General features: G+C 47.0%; 1 protein-coding gene across 1 annotated transcript in view; it reads left to right on the forward strand.

Annotated features, from left to right (window-relative positions):
* The window catches only part of scat (VPS54 subunit of GARP complex scat), a 154,096-nt gene that overhangs the window by 60,895 nt on the left and 69,561 nt on the right, over positions 1–23,640 (forward strand). The window contains exons 11-14 of the mRNA XM_069318994.1: positions 6,357–6,464; positions 11,686–11,832; positions 12,495–12,589; positions 18,118–18,246. Of these exons, the coding sequence (XP_069175095.1) occupies positions 6,357–6,464; positions 11,686–11,832; positions 12,495–12,589; positions 18,118–18,246 (479 nt within the window). The remainder of the gene's footprint in view (positions 1–6,356; positions 6,465–11,685; positions 11,833–12,494; positions 12,590–18,117; positions 18,247–23,640) is intronic.

Below are 23,640 nucleotides of genomic sequence, written 5' to 3' on the forward strand. Positions count from 1 at the left end.
GAAGACATGGCAGGATGTGCAGAATACCCCCGTTGAAAAGCAGAGGTGCAACAGGTACTCTGAGAGAGAACTCTATCAACATCAGAGGCCCGAGACTGTTCAACACGCTTCCACTACACATAAGGGGCATAACTGGCCGACCCATCACAGTGTTCAAGAGAGAACTGGATAAGCACCTCCAAAGGATACCTGATCAACCAGGCTGTGACTCATACGTCAGGCTGCGAGCAGCCGCGTCTAACAGCCTGGTTGATCAGTCCAGCAACCAGGAGGCCTGGTCGACGACCGGGCCGCGGGGACACTAAGCCCCGGAAGCACCTCAAGGGAAGGAGGCACGTAGCGCACCCCAGACGTGGGGCCTGCAGGCACGTTGCACAGTTAAAGGGTTAATTACATTTACTACTTAACCTATAGCTATTTTGATATTACAGTTTTATAAAACAAATAAAACAAAACTAAAATATTTCAATAAATTGTAAAGTAACTCAGAATAATTTCAATTTTTTTTATAAAATCTCTACTGTTTATTAAAACTGAAAAAGAAATTCCTGATATTTAAAACTTGTGTATAGCATACTGAACCTTAAAACTTCATCCTAAAACTCTCCCTGCCTCCCTCAACACTAACCCTCTCCCTGCCTCCCTCAACACTAACCCTCTCCCTGCCTCCCTCAACACTAACCCTCTCCCTGCCTCCCTCAACACTAACCCTCTCCCTGCCTCCCTCAACACCACCACTCTCCCTGCCTCCCTCAACACCACCACTCTCCCTGCCTCCCTCAACACTAACCCTCTCCCTGCCTCCCTCAACACTAACCCTCTCCCTGCCTCCCTCAACACCACCACTCTCCCTGCCTCCCTCAACACTAACCCTCTCCCTGCCTCCCTCAACACTAACCCTCTCCCTGCCTCCCTCAACACTAACCCTCTCCCTGCCTCCCTCAACACTAACCCTCTCCCTGCCTCCCTCAACACTAACCCTCTCCCTGCCTCCCTCAACACTAACCCTCTCCCTGCCTCCCTCAACACTAACCCTCTCCCTGCCTCCCTCAACACTAACCCTCTCCCTGCCTCCCTCAACACTAACCCTCTCCCTGCCTCCCTCAACACTAACCCTCTCCCTGCCTCCCTCAACACTAACCCTCTCCCTGCCTCCCTCAACACTAACCCTCTCCCTGCCTCCCTCAACACTAACCCTCTCCCTGCCTCCCTCAACACTAACCCTCTCCCTGCCTCCCTCAACACTAACCCTCTCCCTGCCTCCCTCAACACTAACCCTCTCCCTGCCTCCCTCAACACTAACCCTCTCCCTGCCTCCCTCAACACTAACCCTCTCCCTGCCTCCCTCAACACTAACCCTCTCCCTGCCTCCCTCAACACTAACCCTCTCCCTGCCTCCCTCAACACCACCACTCTCCCTGCCTCCCTCAACACTAACCCTCTCCCTGCCTCCCTCAACACTAACCCTCTCCCTGCCTCCCTCAACACTAACCCTCTCCCTGCCTCCCTCAACACTAACCCTCTCCCTGCCTCCCTCAACACCACCACTCTCCCTGCCTCCCTCAACACTAACACTCTCCCTGCCTCCCTCAACACTAACCCTCTCCCTGCCTCCCTCAACACCACCACTCTCCCTGCCTCCCTCAACACTAACCCTCTCCCTGCCTCCCTCAACACTAACCCTCTCCCTGCCTCCCTCAACACTAACCCTCTCCCTGCCTCCCTCAACACTAACCCTCTCCCTGCCTCCCTCAACACTAACCCTCTCCCTGCCTCCCTCAACACTAACCCTCTCCCTGCCTCCCTCAACACTAACCCTCTCCCTGCCTCCCTCAACACTAACCCTCTCCCTGCCTCCCTCAACACTAACCCTCTCCCTGCCTCCCTCAACACTAACCCTCTCCCTGCCTCCCTCAACACTAACCCTCTCCCTGCCTCCCTCAACACTAACCCTCTCCCTGCCTCCCTCAACACTAACCCTCTCCCTGCCTCCCTCAACACTAACCCTCTCCCTGCCTCCCTCAACACTAACCCTCTCCCTGCCTTCCTCAACACTAACCCTCTCCCTGCCTCCCTCAACACCACCACTCTCCCTGCCTCCCTCAACACTAACCCTCTCCCTGCCTCCCTCAACACTAACCCTCTCCCTGCCTCCCTCAACACTAACCCTCTCCCTGCCTCCCTCAACACTAACCCTCTCCCTGCCTCCCTCAACACTAACCCTCTCCCTGCCTTCCTCAACACTAACCCTCTCCCTGCCTCCCTCAACACCACCACTCTCCCTGCCTCCCTCAACACTAACCCTCTCCCTGCCTCCCTCAACACTAACCCTCTCCCTGCCTCCCTCAACACTAACCCTCTCCCTGCCTCCCTCAACACTAACCCTCTCCCTGCCTCCCTCAACACCACCACTCTCCCTGCCTCCCTCAACACTAACACTCTCCCTGCCTCCCTCAACACTAACCCTCTCCCTGCCTCCCTCAACACCACCACTCTCCCTGCCTCCCTCAACACTAACCCTCTCCCTGCCTCCCTCAACACTAACCCTCTCCCTGCCTCCCTCAACACTAACCCTCTCCCTGCCTCCCTCAACACTAACCCTCTCCCTGCCTCCCTCAACACTAACCCTCTCCCTGCCTCCCTCAACACTAACCCCCTCCCTGCCTCCCTCAACACTAACCCTCTCCCTGCCTCCCTCAACACTGTCTGACACTGGCTGGTGTGTGACTTGTGCTGTCCTCTCCTTTCTCATACTGTCGTCTTGTGGCTGGGTTGTGGACAGAGAAGCATTGTCAGACATTGGCTGGTGTGTGACTGATGCTGTCCTCTCTAGGTCCATTACGTCTGCTGTCTTGCTGGTAGAAGCAAGTGGTGAAGCCTCGATAGCAGTTTTCTTAGGTGCCTGCTGCACATCGGTCCACCGTCCCTCCTCGTCTGAAAGTTGCCTCCATTGCCTCTTTTTCTTTGACTTTCCCATGATGTCTCCACGTAGTAAGGACCGATTCACTGCCCTACCTAATGCCTGAGACATTCCTAGGCCTGGAGAAATTCATTTCCCCCTCCAACGGAGGTTGTAAAATGATTCCTTCAGGTGGAATCAGGGATACCTAACACCTAATTGAGCAGTTTGGTCTACCTTTCCCTGTAAGGCTTTGAACACCTTCTAAGGTGCCCACTTGTGGCTATGCCCGCAGGGTATCGCCTCACCCTACTCTGTGATATTTTTGAGGATCATATCACAGAGTAGGACTCTGTGATACGGTCCTCAAAAAAAAAAAAAAAAAAAAAAGGTATGGGCGACGAGTACTGTACAACAGTTTGGGTCACCTGCATACTGGGTTGCACAGAATACCAGTCAGCTGGACAACAGCTAATCAACAACGTTGTTTGTCCATCATTTGTAGACAAATTCAATACAGTATTGTTTTCTTCTAAACAAGATATTCTCTATGTCTTGGAATATTAATGTGTTCTTCCTCACAAAATTTGTGATGATTTGAGCTGATGGGTGCTCAAAAGCTTAAGTTTTCCAGGGAACAAAACCGTGTGCAGTCAGCTAGCAATGGCAGCGAGTGTCCCTAGTGAATTGGGAGAAGTCCCAGTTCGTTTCGTCTCGGGTTCGGACTTGGCTGGGGCTTGTGTGGGATTCGCGGACTGTGTCCATCTCTCTTCCTGTGGCATTTCTCTGGTTGCATGCAGTCCCGCCTTCAGCTGTTTTTGAGGGAGGGGTCCCGGGTCATTTGGCAATTGCTCCAGCAGCTGTGTGGGAGCCTGACCTTTGCCATGCTGGTTTGTCCGCTGGTCAGGGTTTTGCTGAGGAAGCTATTCTGGTATTTTCGGGCCAGCCCCTTTCGCGCCTTTGGTGACCACTGGGTTCGCACCCCTAGTGTCTTTACGTCGGTTGCTGAGTCACCGGCTTCCTTTTCGAGGTTTACGGTGTTCTATGCTATGGCACCTTCTCTTTCTTGTGCTCGATGTGTTCACGGCTGCCTCATTTCTTGGTTGGGGCTTTGTGACCAGAACTCACCAGTTCAGCCAGGTTCGTTGGGCTCAGTCCTTCCGTCGACCTCACTGCTCGGGGCGGAAGTTTGCAGCTGTGTGGCTGGTGTTGCGGTGGATTCAGCTTCCTCGAGCTCTGTGATCCAACTCCATTTGGACTTCACCCCCTGTTTTTCATTGTCTCAACTGGGGAGGGTCTCTGTGGTCCATTGCTATTTGGCGCTGGTCGCTTCGGGTAGCTCTTCTGCCGAGTTCTCGGGGGTTTAGCTTTCTGAGCCATTTATATTATATTCAGGGAGTATCAAACGTCCTTTTTTTGTCTTTGTCGGATGTACGGGCACCCTGAGGTGGACCTCTTCATGTCAACGTGGTCTCGGTGTCTCCCATTATTCGGGGCACCATTCCTCGACTGCAAGGCCATCGCTGTAGATGCTTTCTGGCAGGGCTGGTCGAGGTGGGGGGTTCCTGTATCCTTTATCCCCTGGCCCAGCTGTTGCTTCTCGCTCGGCTTGAATCTTATCAGGGAAGGGTGCTTCTCCTGGCCCCATGGTGGCCAGTCCACCCATGGTTTCAGGCGGTGCATGCTCAGTGTCCGAACCCGAGAATCTTTTCCATGGCTCTGACTCTTTCAGCAGGTTGGACCAGTGAGGGTTCCTTTCTGGTTCGACTTACTTTTCTGCTCTTTGTGTCTGTTTTTTTTTGACTGTTGTATTTCCACTTGTATGGTGATGAAGTGGCTTCTTTGTTGGTGTCCCACCTTCGGTCTTCGTCTCAGCGACAGTTTGAAGTCTCCTGGCAGTCTTTCTGCCATTTCCTTTCCTTTCAGAGAGTGTTGTCTGTATCTATGATGGTGGTTTTGTTCCATCTTGTTTCTTTCTGGAGCAGCATTTCCTACTGCATACTGTCACTTCTTCTCTTGCAACTTTGGTGGAACTGCTCTAGCTTGCATTCGAGGTTGATGTCACTTGTGCTCCATTCTGCAGTCTTTCCTGTGATTTTTTTTTTCACTTCTGGCCAGCTCATGTGCCGCTTGAGCCATCTTGGTCTTTGGACCTGGTGATCTCTGTTCCTTCCTTCTTTCCGTTTGTTGGGGCCCCTCTGATTCGGGATCGTTTTCTGAAAGCCTTGCTTTTGTTGGCTTGGCTTCTAAGAGGGGTTGGGTTGCAGAGCTTCATGCTCTTTTCTGGAGCAGGGGTTTCTGCTCTTTTGGCCCCGGTGGGCGTTATGTTTGTTTGCAGCCTTCTCATTCTTTCCTGGCAAAGACTGAAACGGCTGACTTCCAGAGGGGTCCGTTGGTTGTGAATGCTTGGTTGGTTAGGCTGGGGGTGCAACATGTCTTATGCCTAGTAGCAGCTTTACGTTGCTACCTGCTGGCTACTGGTTCCGTGTCCGTGACTGCTCTCTGGGTGGATCCAGTTTCCTTTGTTCCTTTTTCTGGGGCTCGTGTTTCTCAGGTTGTCTGCAATATAATTAAGTCTAGCTAGCCTGCGGTTTAGCTTCGTGCCCATGACGTGCATAAGTATGCTGCTCTGGCTGCTCTTTTTGGTAATATGTCTTGGGTCGACATTCAAACACGGGGGTTTTGGAGGTCGATCAGGGTCCTGGCCGCCAGGTGTCCTGTGAACGTTCCGGGCCCTCTCAGGCCTTGTATTGCTTTGGGACGTCTGTTGCGGCCTAGTGTCTTGTCTTTGTTTTGAGATCTGCAGTGCTGTGCCTCCTGTGTAAGTCCCTCTTTTACTTATCTATGGGTAGTTAGCTTCAGGGAGCTAACGGAGCTCCCCACAGAAAACCAGCGTTGAATGTAATGAAAAGCCATTTTCTGGGCAAGCCCCTGAGGCTCCCTGACACCCTTTATTCAATTGCAAAAAAATTATTTGCCATTTTTACCAGTTGAGAGTCTGTATTGTTTTGCCTCCCTTTCTGGGTGCCCTCCCTGGTTGATGGCAGACATGACATACTCTAAATGTAGAGTGTTCATAATGACCATTGCTCCATGCGCCACTCTGAGGGAACCAAGTTCTGGCTCGTGGTAGGCACTAGAACTCCCGGGAATGATGACCCCAAACTAACAGGCACAAGTCAGTTTGGATAACTTTAGGGAGCCTCCGGGGCTCGCCCAGAAAATGGCGTTTCATTACATTGAATGCCGGTTTTTTAACTGTAGCCACTTTGATGTTATGTCACTATTAGTTACATAGAACCCTCTTGACAACTGCTATGTTGGGGCTTATGTGTGATATAATAGTCAACTTTTGCAACCTTCAGACATGCACTCAATTTTAAATATATCTGTTATGAATTTTTTTGTCATGGGAAAAAAATGGGTAAATTATGATTTGAATATATTGTCTTTCCAGGATCACTTAATTGCTGTAGTATTTGGAGTACTTCGGCTCAACAAATTTGAGTTTTTAGATAATCTTAGAGAGGAGATATATACTACAATAAAAGCCACTGTCAAGCAGGTAAGTTACAGTATTGCATTGACTTTGTAATTTTACAATCTTTAAGATAAAATAAAATTCACAGTGTGGGGTATAAGTCTTGTGAAGTGTTGCAGTGTGTGCATGATGTTTGACTCTTCTTGTATATCTGGCAACTGAGTGCTTTATTTAAGAATTTATAATTCAGTACAGTGGTACCTTTGTTTACGACCCTAATCCATTTTGAGAGAGGCATCTTACAACAAAAAATTGTAAACCAAAACGAATTTTCCCATAAAAAATAATTTAAATTGAATTAATGCATTCCACACACTCAAAAATATTAACTTAAAAATACATACTATACAGAATACTACTCATATTTTTCATACACAAAACAATCGGGTATAAATATAAACAATAAAATAAATGAACATTTAACTGCACTTTACCTTTACTGAGGACTCTTTTTTTTTGTTGCATATGTGAGATGGTGAGGAGGATGGAGGAGGAAGGGAGGAGCCATGTTGGTGTATAGGGAGGGTGAGAAGGAAGGAGGAAGAGGTGGTGAGTGTTTAGGAGGACCATCCCCTGCTCTCCTTAAACCCTTTCATATTCGCATCACTCGTTCCAGATTTTCATTTCAACCATTTCACTACCTCGGTTATGTGGCAGCCAGTCAGAACCATTCTTCCCCCCCATCCCTCTGCATACGACTTGGATTTGGGTACGGCTCCTCCCCGGGCTTGGTTCCGTGTCCCTGCTGGTCCTTCGGTTCCGTCCTTCCGGAGGTTTTTGGCTTACCTCCTGCGCGACCCGGAATATGCCTTTATAATGGATTTGTCGTCATTCAGGTTTGGATCTTCGTCTCCATACTAAGTTCGTTATGAGGTTCCGGAGTTGTCCTGACTTGTGGACTGCCCGTTGTTGTCGTTGAATGCTTGGGGCACTTTCTGCCGTGCCCGCATGCTTAAGTGGCGTGAGGCGTTGACTGTGGTCCAGGTTTACCTGGGGGGACAAGTTTGAGCACTATAATTAGTGTCTCTTCGCTCCTGCCCTTCTGCGGGTTGTTGGCGTGATGCAGCTTCACATGCAGGTTCCATCCCTCTCGACTGAGATTGCTGCTGAGGACTTGCCGGCTCGTGGCTCGCTGGCTTCGGTCTTACGCTTCTTTTCCCTCCTTGAGCTGTCTTCAGATTGGCTTGCGGAGGATGTGGAGGAGCTTGGGGCCATTCCTGGGTCTGGTGCTTTGGTCTCGGCTGCTCGTGCATTGTCTGCACTGTTAAAGCCGTTTGCGCCGATCCTGCGGGATGTAATGTTGCTGCTTTTCGCTGTGCTTCTCGCGTGTCGGCAGGTTGTGCTCACTTCATCCTTGGAATCCGCTTGGGCTCTGGCTCTTCAGTTTTCTTTGCCCTTTTGTTCCTTGCTTTTTGATGCCTCGGTGGTGGAGCAGTATATGCAGGGGGCTTCTGCCAGTTGTCGTTCTATGTCCGACTTGTTGGTTCTCTGGAGATTCCGGGTGGGTGTCTTCCGGAGGGGTTGTGCCAAGGCTAGGGATTCCTCTTGTCAGGGTAGGTCACATGTACCAGTTTCGTAGCCGGCGCAGCCTTTGGAACCGTCTGCATCTGGTCGGCGTGGTGTTCGCTCTGTGCACAGGTCGGGATCTTGTAAGGGGCATCGTCCCTTTCGCAGTTTGCCCCATTGACAGGGCGATGGGGGGAAGGCTTGCTCTGTTTTCTTATGCCTGATCTCACGGTTGTGGGCTTTTTGGGTCATTTCTCGCGCTCTGCAGTGGCGTTGGGTGGCTCCTCCTCCTCCTTCGGGGGGTTCTGGGCTGGCGGGGCAGGCCTCTTCACCTGTGCTGTCGGGTCGTCTTGGAGTGGGTGCGCTTGGGTGTGGTCGAAACGACAATGTTTCTCAGGTAGGTTTCTCGCCTTTTTCCAGTTCCAAAACGGGACTGTGTGAACCTGTGGTTCATTCTGGACTTGTTTCGTCTGAAGCCCCTAGATTTTTTGCCCCTCCTTTCGGATAACCACTCTGTCCCAGGTCTGGCTTCTGTTGGAGCTGGGCACTTGGTATCCCTGGACCTCAAAGACACTTATTGGCACGTCCGGATTCATCCAGGGTTCAGGGACTGGCTCTTTGGGGCTGGTCGCTTCGAGTGACTCGTCCGCTGAGTTCTTGGGGTTTGGCTTTCTTGGCAGTTCACGTTCAGGAGGGGGGGGGGGTGTCTAACTTCCTGGCGGACGGCCTGGCATGATTCGTTCCCATCTCCATGGAATGGACGGTCGACGCCGACTCATTCAGTTGGCTTTGCCAGACCTTCGGGCGCTCGGACATGGACCTCTTCCTGTCGGCTTGGTCGAAGCGTCTTCCGGTGTATGTGGTGCCCTTCCCCGACTGCGGGGCCGTCGGGGTAGATTGTTTCAGCAGGATTGGTCGAGGTGGGGGTTCCTGTAACTCTTCTCCGGGTTCAGCTGTTGCTTCAGGTCCTGGCTCGCTTGGAGACTTACCAAGGGAGAGTAGTCCTCTTGGCCCCGTGGTGGCAGGCCTAGCCTTGGTTTCAGGTGCTGCTTGCTCGGTGTCCGAACCCGGAGGTTTTCCCATGGCTTCGCCTCTTTCAACAGATCAGTCCGGTTACAAGACTGGTTCAATCTTCTCCTCGAGTCTTGGTTGTGTCTTTCATGTGCGGTGACGCGCTTTCGGTTGATCCGGTTTCCCTTCTACCCTGTTCACGGGTACAGGTCTTTCATGTCGTCTGCAGGGTTATTAAGTCTAGCCAGCCTGCGGTCTATCCCCATGCCCATGATGTTTGTAAAGTTTGCTGCTCTTGCTACTGTCTTTGGTAACAAGTTCTGGGCTGACAGTCGGGCACAGGGGTTTTGGTTGTCGAACTAGGTCCTGGCTGCGTGCTACCTTGTTAATGTTCCTGGGCATAGTCAGGCCTGTGTCACTTTGGGTTGGCAGCTGCAGCCTGTTGTCTCGACTTTAAGTTGGGGTGTGGAGCACTGACCGCCTCCCAGGTTAGTTCCCTTTTTTTTTGTCTCTGGTGAAGTAGCTCCAGGGAGTCGTAGGGGCTCGCCCCGCAGAAAATCAGCTTTGAATGTAAGGAAATGACATTTTCTGGGTGAGTCCCGAAGACTCCCCGGCAACCCTCTCCTTCCAGTCGGCGATTTTCATGTATTTTGATATCCAACCTCAGAACTGGGGTGTGGATTGCCGGCGCGGGGGTACTGGGGCTTCCCCTTCCTCCTTCCAGGGAGGGGGAAGCTGCGGCTGACGTGTGGCACGGCTCGTGTGTCGTCATGCTTGTTTGCTCATTTTCATTCGGGAAATTTTGTCCACTCTTTTGTCTATTTTCATAATTTTAACCAGAATAGGTGTTTGTTTTGGGGCACTTACCTTTCTGGGTGGCTATCCCGGTCGATGGCAGATATAGAATGCTCCAAAATCACATGTGCATTTCAATAGGCCATTGCTCCTCGTGCCTCTCTGAGGGGGCCAGGTTCTGGCTCGTGGTCCCCGGTATGCCTAGAACTCCACCCACATTGATGCCAAAGTTAGGGATATTCATATCAGCCTGGATAGCTCCGGGGAATCTCCGGGACTCATGCAGAAAATAGCATTTCATTTCATTCAACTGTGTTTTTTTTGTTTCTTTCCTGGTTGATGGCACGATGACCTACTTTAAATGTAATGTGTTCATGGCCATTGCTCCCTTCGCCTCTTGGAAGGGGCCAGGTTCTGGCTTATGGTCCCCGGTAGGCTTACAAAGAAATCTGCAACCGATTCATTTCATTCATTTCCTTCATTACATTACATTGCGGCTATGTGGCTGGTGCTGCAGATGATTCGGCTTCTTCAGGGCTTGGTGATCCGGCTCCATTCAGACTGCTCCCCTGTGGTTCCTTATTTCTAGCGGGATCTGGGTCTCATAACATTCAGCGCTGTTCTTTTATGCGTCTTTATAGCTATTTCGATGGTGATCAAGCCAGGTGGCTGGCTTGAGGTAGTCCCACCTGCAGGCTTCTTCTCAGGGGCAGTAAGAGGTTTCTTGGTGATTTTTTCGTCCTTTCTCTTTCCCTTTGTACAGACTGTGCCTGTTCCCTTTCTCTTTTCATACACTTCCTTTGATAGTCTCTCACAAGGTGTAAGTTAGAACATGTAAGAGTAGTGACAGGCAGACTAATAGCATGCATGAGAGTTTTCTCTTTATACAGTGGTATCTCGGAATACGAGTGTCCCTGTATACAAGTTTTTCGGAATACGAGCAGGATTTGCTCGGAAAATTTACATTGGAATACGAGCATTGCCTCGGAAGACGAGGGTGCTGATACGTGTACAGGCCGATTAGCGCGTGGTGGCACGGCGATCGTGCCTGAGTTTACCAGTGCCTTGTGCCCAGTGACTATCCCGCCTGAATTCTTCACAAGGATTTACAGTTTTTTTGTCCAATTTTTGGCCATTTGAGCATAAAAGTTATTACATATCTCGCCATGGGTCCCAAGAAAGCCAGTGTAAGGTTCAACCTAAGAAAATAACTGTGAGTAGAGGCAGTAGAGGATGTCCCTTCTTGATTAAGAAAATGTGTGATGTATGGGAAGAACTGCAAAGTTTTGTTGAAAAAACTCACCTAGATAAAGGTGTAGCAGGCCATTGCATTGACCTTTTAAATGACAATGTGATGTCTTACTACAGGCAAGTGTTAAAAAGTAGGGAAAAACAAGTGTCTTTAGAGAGATTCTTAGTAAGACAAGCAAGTCCTAGTGGTATGCAGGCAAAATGTGCCAGAGTGTGCATACCAGTGAAGTCCTCACTGCCTGATGTTATAATGGAAGGGGACTTTCCCCTTCCAAACAGTAACACCTCTTCTCCTCCCTCCTCCTCACCATCTTCCATACGCCAACAGCAGTCATCAGCAAGGGTAAGTAATAACTTGAACATACTTTTGTAGTGTAGATTTAGATGAATTAGGTATAAAATTTAGTTTGAAGTGAGGGTTTTGGGTAGTCAGGAACGGGTTAATTCATTTCCCATTACACGTATTTCTTATGGAGAAATTAGCTTTGGTTTACGAGCTTTCGGATTACGAGCTGTCTCCAGGAACGGATTAAACTCTTAAACCGAGGTACCCTTGTAATAAGATGAGAGTAGTGATTAAAAGTTGAATATTGTGAAATCTGGGAATGTAAACAAATTGAATGAAGTTGAAAATGATACAGAGGTATATTATGGAATAAAAGTAGTATTTATTTTTGTTTAGGGTGTTGTAGAGGCTGTGAGTAATGTGGAGATAGACCAGGAGACAGCAAGTGTTGCAGATCAGGCCCGGGTGCTGTCTATTGGTGCTTGGCTCTCGCTTCTGTCAGTCGTTACATCACGGCTCAACATTGTCATCGCCAGAGTCAAGGTAGTGTTTGAACATGTATCATTAATGCCATTTACCTTTGTGTTGTATTATGCTGCCTGCTAACTTTTCTAAGATTATGATCAAAAATTATATTTTGTTCACTTCTTATTTCATTATATGTTTAAAAGTTCCTAAATTCGAAGAGTCTTACTTGAAACACGTGCAGAATTATTCGTGAGAACTGTAATACGGTAGACTGTTTAGTCAATGCTAAAGATGTGATGAAGTGGGAAGAGTGTTTGTCGGGTAAGGAAATAGTTAAGAAATAATGTTGAGTAAAGAAAGATGTAGTAGATGAATGAACTTGATGAAGTATTTGTATATAAGAAAGTGTATACCAGTGAAACATATTCATGTTTTAACATTAGTCTCTAGTTGATTACAGGAAGCTCTCATTTTCTCTAAACAAAGTAAAAATTGAACAAAATACACGACCAGAGAAAATAGCAGACACATTTACATTAATTTAGTAGGTGGTCCTGCCAGTGGATCACGAAGTTGTGCCTTATTACAAGTTGTGTGTGTGCGAAGTTGTGCCTTATTACAAGTTGTGTGTGCGAAGTTGTGCCTTATTACTGCCACTCACCATTGATTGATCTTTTAGCAGATTTCTAGCCCTGGTTTTTGTATTTTGTTGCATAACCAACAATGGGTATTTTCAGTGCATAACAGAAGTGATGGTGCAGACTGTGGAAGCAGGAGCAGGGCGCACGAAGCCTGTCACGGAAGGCATCCAAGCTGCATCTCTAGTCTCCATGTATGTCATCTCTCCTAGATTATTCTTGTTATAACTAATTTAATATTTTGCCTCTTAAAGAGTATTTCTGATCAAAATAATATATGAAATCAGCTGATTATGGCACTAGAACACATACTGTATGCAGGTCACTTGTATGAAGTCAACCGGAGTGCGGAGTACAAAATTGCATTATTAGTAACAGATTATAGAATATGATCTGGCTGTAGGAAGTTCGACGTGTCAGAAATGAAATGATGTTGGTCATGTCTTTTATCAAGATGGATAAATGGGCATGTAGGTGTTGTTGATGAGGAGTACCCAAACTGTTCCATGTTACTTTGATGAGACTGGAAAGGGTGAGAAAGTACAGCAGCACAAAGAACTTTCCTGGGAAGCCCCCTGAAGCTATCTCGCAGAGGTGGCTCCCAACTACTATGTCACATCAGTCATGGAGTTCTGTTTACCTGGAGAGTTCTTCTACGAGGGGGGGGAGGTTCTGGGTGCTTTGGTTGCGGAGGATCTCGGTCATTCCCTTCTTTTCCCTCCTTGAGCTGTCTTTGGTCAGGTTTGTGGAGAATGTAGAGGCGTTGAGATTCGGGCCGTTGTCTGCTGCATTGACTTCGGTAGCTAGGGCGTCGGAGACGTTGCTTAAACTGTATGCACCTGTCCTCCCGGAGGCAGTGTCTCTGTTTTATGCCTCTTGCCTCGCGTGTCAGCAAGCCTCCCTTGCTCTCTCTCCGTGGATTCTACTTGGGCCCTGGCTCTTAGGTTTTCATCTCTGTTTTGTTGGCAGTTGTTTGCAGACTCAGTGGTGACTCAGTTTTTGCAGACGGCTTCGGCTAGTTGATGCTGCCTTTTGGATTTGCTGGTGATCCAGTTGGTGATTTGTTGGAACCGAGCCAGGGCTTGGGTATCTACTGGTTGGGATGGGCCTCTGGTGCCATTTTCTGATCCGGTGTCTGTTCCAGAACCTTCTTTATCTGGGCGGGAGGCTGGCTTTGTTTGCCCATACTTGGTCCCGTGATTTGTGGGCTTTTCAGGTTGTGTTTTCTGGCCTGAAGTGGCATTGGGTTGTTCCTCCTCTTTTGGAGGGTTCAGGGCAGGCTGGGCACGCTTCCCCTTTGCTTCGTCAGGTCATTTTATAGTGGGTGCGCTTGGGCGTGGTGGAAACGACCTCGTCCCTCAGGTGGGTTTCCCGCTTGTTTCCAGTGCCAAAACGGGACTGTGTGGATCTGTAGTTCATTCTGGACTTGTCCTGTCTAAACCTCTGGATTCCTTGCCCCTCCTTTCAGATGACCACTCTGTCCCAGGTCTGGCTTCTCTTGGAGACGGGTTCATGGATGGTGTCTCTGGACCTCCAGGATGCATATTGGCACATTCCCATTCATCCGGGGTACAGGGACTGGTTAGGTTTTGTTGTGGGGCGGCAGGCTTACCACTTTCGTTGCCTTCCTTTCGGGCTGAATCTGGCACCTTGCATTTTCATGCGTCTTACCCCACATCGTAGTGGCCCATCTGCGTCTGCTAGGTGTTCGAGTGTTGGCCTCTCTCGATGACTGGTTGGTGTGAGCTCCCAGCCAGCCCACTTGTCTGCTGGCTAGGGGTTTAGTTCTTTCGCAGCTCGCCGGGTTCGGGTTCCTGGTGAACTGGAGGAAGTCCCTAGGCCTTGGCTGGGCCTTGTCTGGGATTTCCAGACAGGGTCCTTGTCTCTCCCTCAGGCGGCGTTGCTCTGGCTGCAGTCTCGCCATTAACTGTTCCTGAGGGGGTCCCGGGTCACTTGGCGGATACTCAAGCAGCTGTGTGGGAGTTTGCACTTCGCCATGATCGTTTAGCCATTGAGTTGGGTTTGGCTGTGGCGGCTGTTCCGGTTTCTTTGGAGCCGTCACTTCTGCCGCTCTCACGATCGCTGGGTTCTTTCCCTGGGGACCTTGTGTTGGTTGCTGCATCCCCGGCTTTCTCTTCAGGCTTTTTGAGGTTTGGTGCCTTGGCGCCTCCCTGAACTCTCGCTTGATGTGTTCACAGATGCCTTGGGTTTTGTGACCAGTGCTCACCAGGCCAGCCAGGGGCGGTGGGCTCCATCCTTCCATCGGGATCACAGCACAGTGCCAGAGTTTGCGGCGGTGTGGCTTGCACTGCATCAGATTCAGCTCTCTCGAGGCTCTATGATCCTACTCCATTCGGACTGCACTCCGGTGGTTCATTGCTTGAACCGCGTAGGTGATTTCTGTGGTCCTTGGGTCTTTGAGGATGGTCACTTTGAGTGGCTCTTCTGCTGAGTTCTTGGGGTTTAGTTCTCCGTGCAGTTCGTGTCGGGCGTGTCCAATGTCTGGCGGACAGCCTGTTGTGGTTCATTCCCTTGTTCACAGAATGCACGGGTCAACGCTGACTCCTTCAGTTGGCTCTGCCAGACGTACGGGGCCACCCCGGAGGTGGACCTCTTTGCATATTATGATCGAGGCTTTTCCAAGTCTATGTGGCGCCCTTCTCTGAGTGCGGAGCTTTACGGCAGGGCTGGTAGAGGTGGGGTTACCTGTACCTCATCCTCCCAGTTCAGCTGTTGCTTCGGGTTCTGGTTCAACTCAAGTTCTATTGGGGAGGGTTCTCCTTCTGGCCCCATGGGGGCTGGCCCAGCCTTGGTTTCAAGCGCTGCTTGCTTGGTGTCCGAACCCGGGGTGTTTTCCCGCAGCTCCGCCTCTTTCAGCAGATCGGACCAGTGAGGTACTTTGCTATTCTGCTCTTCTCTTCTGCACTTCGCGTCTGACGTGGGTAATTACCTAAGTGTAATTACCTAAGTGTAGTTACAGGATGAGAGCTACGCTCGTGGTGTCCCGTCTTCCCAGCACTCTTTGTCATATAACGCTTTGAAACTACTGACGGTCTTGGCCTCCACCACCTTCTCACTTAACTTGTTCCAACCGTCTACCACTCTATTTGCGAAGGTGAATTTTCTTATATTTCTTTGGCATCTGTGTTTAGCTAGTTTAAATCTATGACCTCTTGTTCTTGAAATTCCAGGTCTCAGGAAGTCTTCCCTGTCGATTTTATCAATTCCTGTTACTATTTTGTATGTAGTGATCATATCACCTCTTTTTCTTCTGTCTTCTAGTTTTGGCATATTTAATGCTTCTAACCTCTCCTCGTAGCTCTTGCCCTTCAGTTCTGGGAGCCACTTAGTAGCATGTCTTTGCACCTTTTCCAGTTTTTTGATGTGCTTCTTAAGATATGGGCACCACACAACAGCTGCATATTCTAGCTTTGGCCTAACAAAAGTCATGAACAATTTCTTTAGTATATCGCCATCCATGTATTTAAATGCAATTCTGAAGTTAGAAAGCATAGCATAGGCTCCTTGCACAATATTCTTTATGTGGTCCTCAGGTGATAGTTTTCTATCTAGAACCACTCCTAGATCTCTTTCTTTATCAGAATTCTTTAAAGATTTCTCACATAATATATAGGTTGTGTGGGGTCTATGTTCTCCTATTCCACATTCCATAACATGACATTTATTAACATTAAATTCCATTTGCCAAGTGGTGCTCCATATACTTATTTTGTCCAGGTCTTTTTGAAGGGCATGACAGTCATCTAAATTTCTTATCCTTCCTATTATCTTAGCATCATCAGCAAACATGTTCATATAATTCTGTATACCAACTGGTAGATCATTTATGTACACAATAAACATCACTGGTGCAAGAACTGAACCCTGTGGTACTCCACTTGTGACATTTCTCCATTCTGATACATTGCCTCTGATTACTGCCCTCATTTTTCTATCAGTCAGAAAATTTTTCATCCATGATAGAAGCTTACCTGTCACCCCTCCAATATTTTCCAGTTTCCAGAATAACCTCTTATGTGGAACTCTGTCGAAAGCCTTTTTTGGTGTATCACCATCTGTGTGGTGACACATATGGTGATACCATATGGCTTCTCTAATGGTGCCCCACCTGCCGTCTTCTTCCTGGTGAATGTATGAAGTCTCTCTGCGTTTTTTTCACCACTTCCTTTCGCCAAGTTGATTGTCCTCGGTTTCGGTTCGTGTTGTGTTGAATTTTCTTTTTTGGGATTTTTCAGGACAGGCATCTTATGCCAAATACTGTCACCTCGTATCATGCGGCACTGGAGGAGCAGCTCCAGCTTGCGTTCAGGGTGGATGTCACTTCTGCTCCATTTCATAAGTTTTCTTGTGCATTTCTCCACCTCCTGCCTGCTCATGCACCGCCTGAGCCATCCTGATCTTTGGACCGGGTGCTCTCCTTTCTCTCCTCTCCTCGGTTTGTGGTGGCCCCTTCAGTCCAAGACTATTTCCAGAACGCTTTGTTCTTGTTGGCTTTAGCTTCTGGGGGTCAGGTTGGGGAGCTTCATGCTCTCCTCTGGCGCAGAGGCTTCTGCTCTTTTGGTTCTGGGTTGACATTTTGTTCGTTTGCAGCTGTCTCCCTCTTCTCTGGCAGAGAATGAGACTGTGGGCTTCCGGATGGGTCCCGTGGATTATTGATGCTTGATTGGTCAGGCCTGGGGTGCATTATGTGTTGTGTCCGGTTGCGGCTGTACACTGTTACCTGCACACCTCGGCTTCTGTGACCAGGAATGAACTTTGGGTTGACCCGGTTTCCCTCGTTTCCTGTTCCAGGGAACAGGAAACGACCTGCACTTCCAGGTCGTGTGAACGACCTGGAAGACCTTTCACAAGGTAATTAAGTCTAGCCAGCCTGCATTCTACCCTTTCGCCCATAATGTTCAGAAATTTGCAGCTTTGGCTGCTGTGTTTGGTAATATGTCTTGGGCAAAATTTAGGCATGTGGGTTTTGGAGATCGAACAGGGTTCTGGCTGTCAGATATCGTGTTAATATGCAGGGCCTTCAACGGTCTATGTTGTATTGGGTCAGCGTTTGCAGCTAGTTTTCTAATCCTCGTCTTGAGTTGTGCGGTGCTTTCTGCCTCCCGGAAAGTCCCTGTTTTTTCCTGTTCATTGGGCAGGTAGGCTCCAGGGGGCCGAAGGGGCTTCTCACAGACAACCAGTGTTGAATGTAATAAAATGCCATTTTCTGGGCATGTGCCCCCGGACGCTCCCTGGCACCCCTCCCTCCCTTCGGTCGGCGATTTTTGTTCCGTTTATTCAGTCTTTGAACTAATGGTCCGGTGGCAAGCTCGGTCGGCCGAGGTGTGATGAATGGTGTGCTGTGTGATGCTGTGTTGCTTGTTTTCTTATTTCTTTTGGGGGGAGTTTCTAGCCTATGTTCGGTCTCAAGTTGCAATTTTCCTACTCATTGGGGACCGTTTTAGGTCATTTACCTTTCTGGGTGTCTAACCCCGGTCAATGGCAGACATGAAACTTTCATACTCGGAAGTTTTATAGTCTCCCCACTCCTCTCTGAGGGGACCATGTTCTAGCTAGTGGTCCCCGGTAGGCATGACAGCTCCATATGACTGAAGCCCCGTACTAATATTAGCTAATATCAGTCCAATAGCTCCAGGGTGGCCTCTGGGGCTCTACCCAGAAAATAGTGTTTCATTACATTCAATGCTGTTTTTTTTCATAGGAGCAGTTCAGATGGTGAAGCAGTACTGGGGGAAGTTGCCTGTGGACGAGTTTTAGGTGGTTTACGTGAAATTTTGAGTGCCACGTGTGATTATGCCCATGATCGTTGTGCCAAATTACTTCATGCAAGGTAGGCAAAATTTAAAAAAAATTGTAATGTATATTATATTTTATTTATATACAGAGTATCCAAGTTTTCTTGGATACTCTGTAAGACAGAATTGCTGAAGGTCCCACTGGACAGGATCTTGACTAAAGTAGGGTGACATTCTACATTTATCCACCATGCAACTTTTTAAATGTGTGTTGGGTCATACTGGTGCAAAGGGAGGCATTGGAGAAAAGTTCTATTTATACCAGATTGACCATAGAAAGTTCACTCATAAATGCTTAAAATTCTATGTGGCATCGCTGGGACTGTCAAGTAGGATTCTCGCAAACTGCCAGTTTTCTCTCCCGGCCACCACTCTTTACTGCCACCAGATGGCAACACCCACATCAACACCGTGGGCCCTGCCTCAAGCCTCTTCTCATTCTTCCTGATTGGTATCTGTGATGTTTGGGTAGGCTCAAGTTGAGATTTATTTACTGTATTTCTTGTCATATAAGATGCACTTAACACTTTCGCGCGCCCGGCTAAGGTTAAAAAAAAAGCGGTATGTGCGCGCTGCGTTTTTGTCGCTTAAGCGTCAAAACAAAAATGTGTATACTCTTTTTATTCTCCTGACCTTAGTTCTCGCGCTACGTATTTCATTTTGGTACCAATGTGTCCGCAATAAAATTCTCTAGAAGAACATCAGTAAAAAAGGTCACGAAACGTATAGGGGTACCAGCACCAAATAAATAACTACGTAGATGACTCGCCGTGAGCGCCCAACAGTAACAAAATGTTTTTACACTTGGGATTGTTATCACCACCACACTTGTCCTATAGCGTTAATTTTGGTATCAATGGACTCGCAATGAAATTCCCAACACGGTGATATGAATACAGTATCAACATAGAATAATGGTCGTGGCCCACCCGCAAGAGTGTGGGAAGTGGCGGAACTGTTATCCGGTATCGGTGACGCGACAACACATGTGCGATACGGCGCTTTGAAAGTTTATACTTATTTCACTGTCCTGACATTATTATTCTATGTACGTCATTCATTTTTGTGCCAATGTGTTCGCAATAGAATGTTCTATAACCCCGTAGGTAAAAAATATCAACAAAGCGTAAGATAGAATAGCGCCAAATATAAAACAACGCTGGAACATATCAGTGAGCGTCAAACACACACGAAATGTTTTTATTCTTGTTATATTTGTCAAGTTTATACTTGTTGCACACAATGTTTTTTGGTTGTACATTGATCGGAATAAAATTCCCTAAACAGACATATGCATATAATACATGATATGGGGGAAGCATTACCAGTATAAACAGCTAAAGTCACCCACCTGCAACCTGTTTGGGACACTCATGCAGACACACGCTACATCCAAAAAAAAATCTCTGAAGGTTTGAGTCTACTTACAGCAGTTTATGTGATACAGTGTTCATTCTGGTATCAAAATACTCGTTTCAGTTTGCAGTTCATGCGATTTTCAGAATCAACTGAATCGCTGGAGGTTCAACATTTGAGTCGGAGTCATCTGACAAAACCGTCTCGTCAAATGGCAGTGTGCCAGACATCGCGGGTTCTGATTCAGTTGCTGCTTCAGCTTGAGGTGTTGAAGTGAACAAAGGCCCCCTCACACTAGATGGTCTGGGAGTTTGCAGGGCGTCAGCATAGGCAGGACCTGTGTCATCATTTATGTCTGGAGCGTGCCGCAAGTGTTGAGATACTGTTGCTGTTTAAGGCCAATCTTCCGGGTCCAAGTGCAATAGGGCCCAAATTGCCACCTCATGGAACTGGAGCAATGTTAGCTTTTTTTGATCAGTTGTGTTGTATTTGTACAAAACAAAGGGATTATGCAATGCCATTTGCAGGAAATAAAACGTTATCTTTTTGGTCCACTTGTGAGTTTTCCTGGTAAAATGGTAATCCCATTTGATCAAAGTGGTCCACACGTTTCATGAACTTATTGTACCATGCAGCCTAGTGGTGAGAAAGAGAGACTCATGGTGCGCAGTTTGAAACAAACCCAAAGTAAATCGGATTAAAATTGAATTTTATACAAATATTTTTTTCAGGACATCATTTTATGTCCACAATGCGGAAGCGGGTAGGCGAAACAGGACTCCAGGTTATGTCCTGATCCGCATAAAGTGTTAATATGCAAGGATATTTTATGGATAAAAAACTTTAGTTTGTTTCACCATACATTTATTGACAGGAGTTTTAAAGTGGTACTATGTGGGGGAAAAATAAGATTTTGTGTATGTAAATACAATATATATTGGGTTATTGGTGGACCAAAAACATGTGTCCTATCTACAGGTAAATACTGTACAGTAAGTGCAGTAGGCTAGTGCTGTGTAATTGTTAACCCTTAAATGGCGCATGGCTATATACCATTTGACACCCACAGGCGCATACAAGAAAAAAAACAAAAAAAATTCTTTTTTTCTTCCTAACCTGTTAATTTGTATTCACTGATCATGGGAAAAATAATAAAAAAATTGTAAGTGGCATATATTGCCTGCTATAGGGTGGGGAAGTTTGGTAAAAAACAGGCGCTGACTCAGCGTGCGTCCCAAGCAAGGTCTGTTGCTTGCCAGCTGTCAGGCCGGAGTTGCCACAAAGAGATAATTACCTAATTATTTCAATGTCTCTGATTGATTTTTCGTAGTTTTTTTTTGCTGTAATATTATTCAATAGTGTGTAGTGTGATATATTTACATAATAAAATGAGTGAATCATCGCTGTACTCAAAAATATGGTGTCCATATTGTTGATTCAATTATGTTCATCAAACAGTGAACAAATACTTTGTCGGTTATTACACTATATACACAGGTTATATATAAGTATCTGCATATTTTGTTCACCATAATGAACCACTAAGTTGCTATTGTGAGTCAAACAGTAACGAGGAGTGACTGCCGTGTACTAGCCAGCCACTCACTCCCTCCCTCAAGTCACCTGACTCGCCCACATTCTCCTCCCACAATACTGTTTTTGCTTTTATTCACTATATACAGACGCTATATATAAGTGTCTACATTCGTGTTCACCATAACAAACCACTAAGTTGGCATGCTGAGTGGCAGTGGCAGCCAGTGGCAGCCCGCCACTGGTTGCCACTCCCTCCCTACCTCACCTCACCTGACTTGCCACCATTCTCCTCCCACCATACTGTTTTTGCTTTTATATACAGATGTTATATATAAGTATTTACATGTTTTGTTCACCATAACTGTACATCTAAGCTTGTATGGTAAGTAAAGGCACAAAGACGTAGCTACTCCCACACAGCTGGCTGCCGCCCTCAAGGCCAGACGCACTAATATTTCTCCTCCAAAAATACTGTTTGTGGTGTTATTACGCTATATAATGTGGTGTTATTAGCATGAGCAAGTATGTTATGGCATTTTTAGGCGATGTTGTGGTCACAAGCTGAACAGCAGTGCTGTGAGGTCATGCTGCGTGCGTCAGGCTTGGTAGCTCACTCAATACTGAGGCCCCTAACACCCGGGAATTTGGCCCACGATTTTTTTTTAAAATGGCGTCTGTTTACAAGAGCCCTGATGAAGGTGTGGTGAACCCCGTTTATCCGCGGGCCGTTTAAATCTTGCGTAGTACTCCAAAGCATCATATGATGCGATGCGCAATTTACTGCAAGTCGGTCAAAGCATGACATGATGCGATGTGCAATTTAAGGGTTAAGGATGCGTATTTATTTAGTGTAATTACCTAAGTGTAGTTACAGGATGAGAGCTACGCTCGTGGTGTCCCGTCTTCCCAGCACTCTTTGTCATATAACGCTTTGAAACTACTGACGGTCTTGGCCTCCACCACCTTCTCACTTAACTTGTTCCAACCGTCTACCACTCTATTTGCGAAGGTGAATTTTCTTATATTTCTTCGGCATCTGTGTTTAGCTAGTTTAAATCTATGACCTCTTGTTCTTGAAGTGCCAGGTCTCAGGAAATCTTCCCTGTCGATTTTATCAATTCCTGTTACTATTTTGTATGTAGTGATCATATCACCTCTTTTTCTTCTGTCTTCTAGTTTTGGCATATTTAATGCTTCTAACCTCTCCTCGTAGCTCTTGCCCTTCAGTTCTGGGAGCCACTTAGTAGCATGTCTTTGCACCTTTTCCAGTTTGTTGATGTGCTTCTTAAGATATGGGCACCATACAACAGCTGCATATTCTAGCTTTGGCCTAACAAAAGTCATGAACAATTTCTTTAGTATATCGCCATCCATGTATTTAAATGCAATTCTGAAGTTAGAAAGCATTGCATAGGCTCCTTGCACAATATTCTTTATGTGGTCCTCTGGTGATAGTTTTCTATCTAGAACCACTCCTAGATCTCTTTCTTTATCAGAATTCTTTAAAGATTTCTCACATAATATATAGGTTGTGTGGAGTCTATGATCTCCTATTCCACATTCCATCACATGACATTTATTAACATTAAATTCCATTTGCCAAGTGGTGCTCCATCTACTTATTTTGTCCAGGTCTTCTTGAAGGGCATGACAGTCATCTAAATTTCTTATCCTTCCTATTATCTTAGCATCATCAGCAAACATGTTCATATAATTCTGTATACCAACTGGTAGATCATTTATGTAGACAATAAACATCACTGGTGCAAGAACTGAACCCTGTGGTACTCCACTTGTGACATTTCTCCATTCCGATACATTGCCTCTGATTACTGTCCTCATTTTTCTATCAGTCAGAAAATTTATCATCCATGTTAGAAGCTTACCTGTCACCCCTCCAATATTTTCCTGTTTCCAGAACAACCTCTTATGTGGAACTCTGTCGAAAGCCTTTTTTAGGTCCAGATAGATGCAGTCAACCCAACCATCTCTTTCCTGTAATATCTCTGTGGCTCGATCATAGAAACTGAGTAAATTCGATACACAGGATCTTCTAGATCGAAAACCATACTGTCTGTCTGATATTATATCATTTCTCTCCAGGTGTTCTACCCATTTAGTTTTGATTAGTTTTTCCAATACTTTCACTATTACACTTGTCAATGATACCGGTCTATAATTGAGGGGGTCTTCCCTGCTGCCATTTTTGTAGATTGGAACTATGTTAGCCTGTTTCCACACGTCTGCTACGATTCCTGTACACAGGGATGCCTGAAAGATCAGGTGAATTGGAATGCTGAGCTCAGATGCACATTCTCTTAGAACCCATGGTGAAACTCCATCTGGGCCAGCTGCTTTGTTCTTACCGAGCTCCTTTAGCATATTTTCCACTTCATCTCTAGACACCTCTATCCGCTCTATGTTGTGCTCTGGAATTCTTATTATGTCTGGTTCTCTGAAGATTTCATTTTGTACAAACACACTTTGGAACTTTTCATTTAATGTTTCACACATTTCCTTTTCATTTTCCGTGAATC

This window comes from Procambarus clarkii, chromosome 92, assembly GCF_040958095.1.
Source record: "Procambarus clarkii isolate CNS0578487 chromosome 92, FALCON_Pclarkii_2.0, whole genome shotgun sequence".
Classification (NCBI taxonomy): Eukaryota; Metazoa; Arthropoda; class Malacostraca; order Decapoda; family Cambaridae; genus Procambarus; species Procambarus clarkii.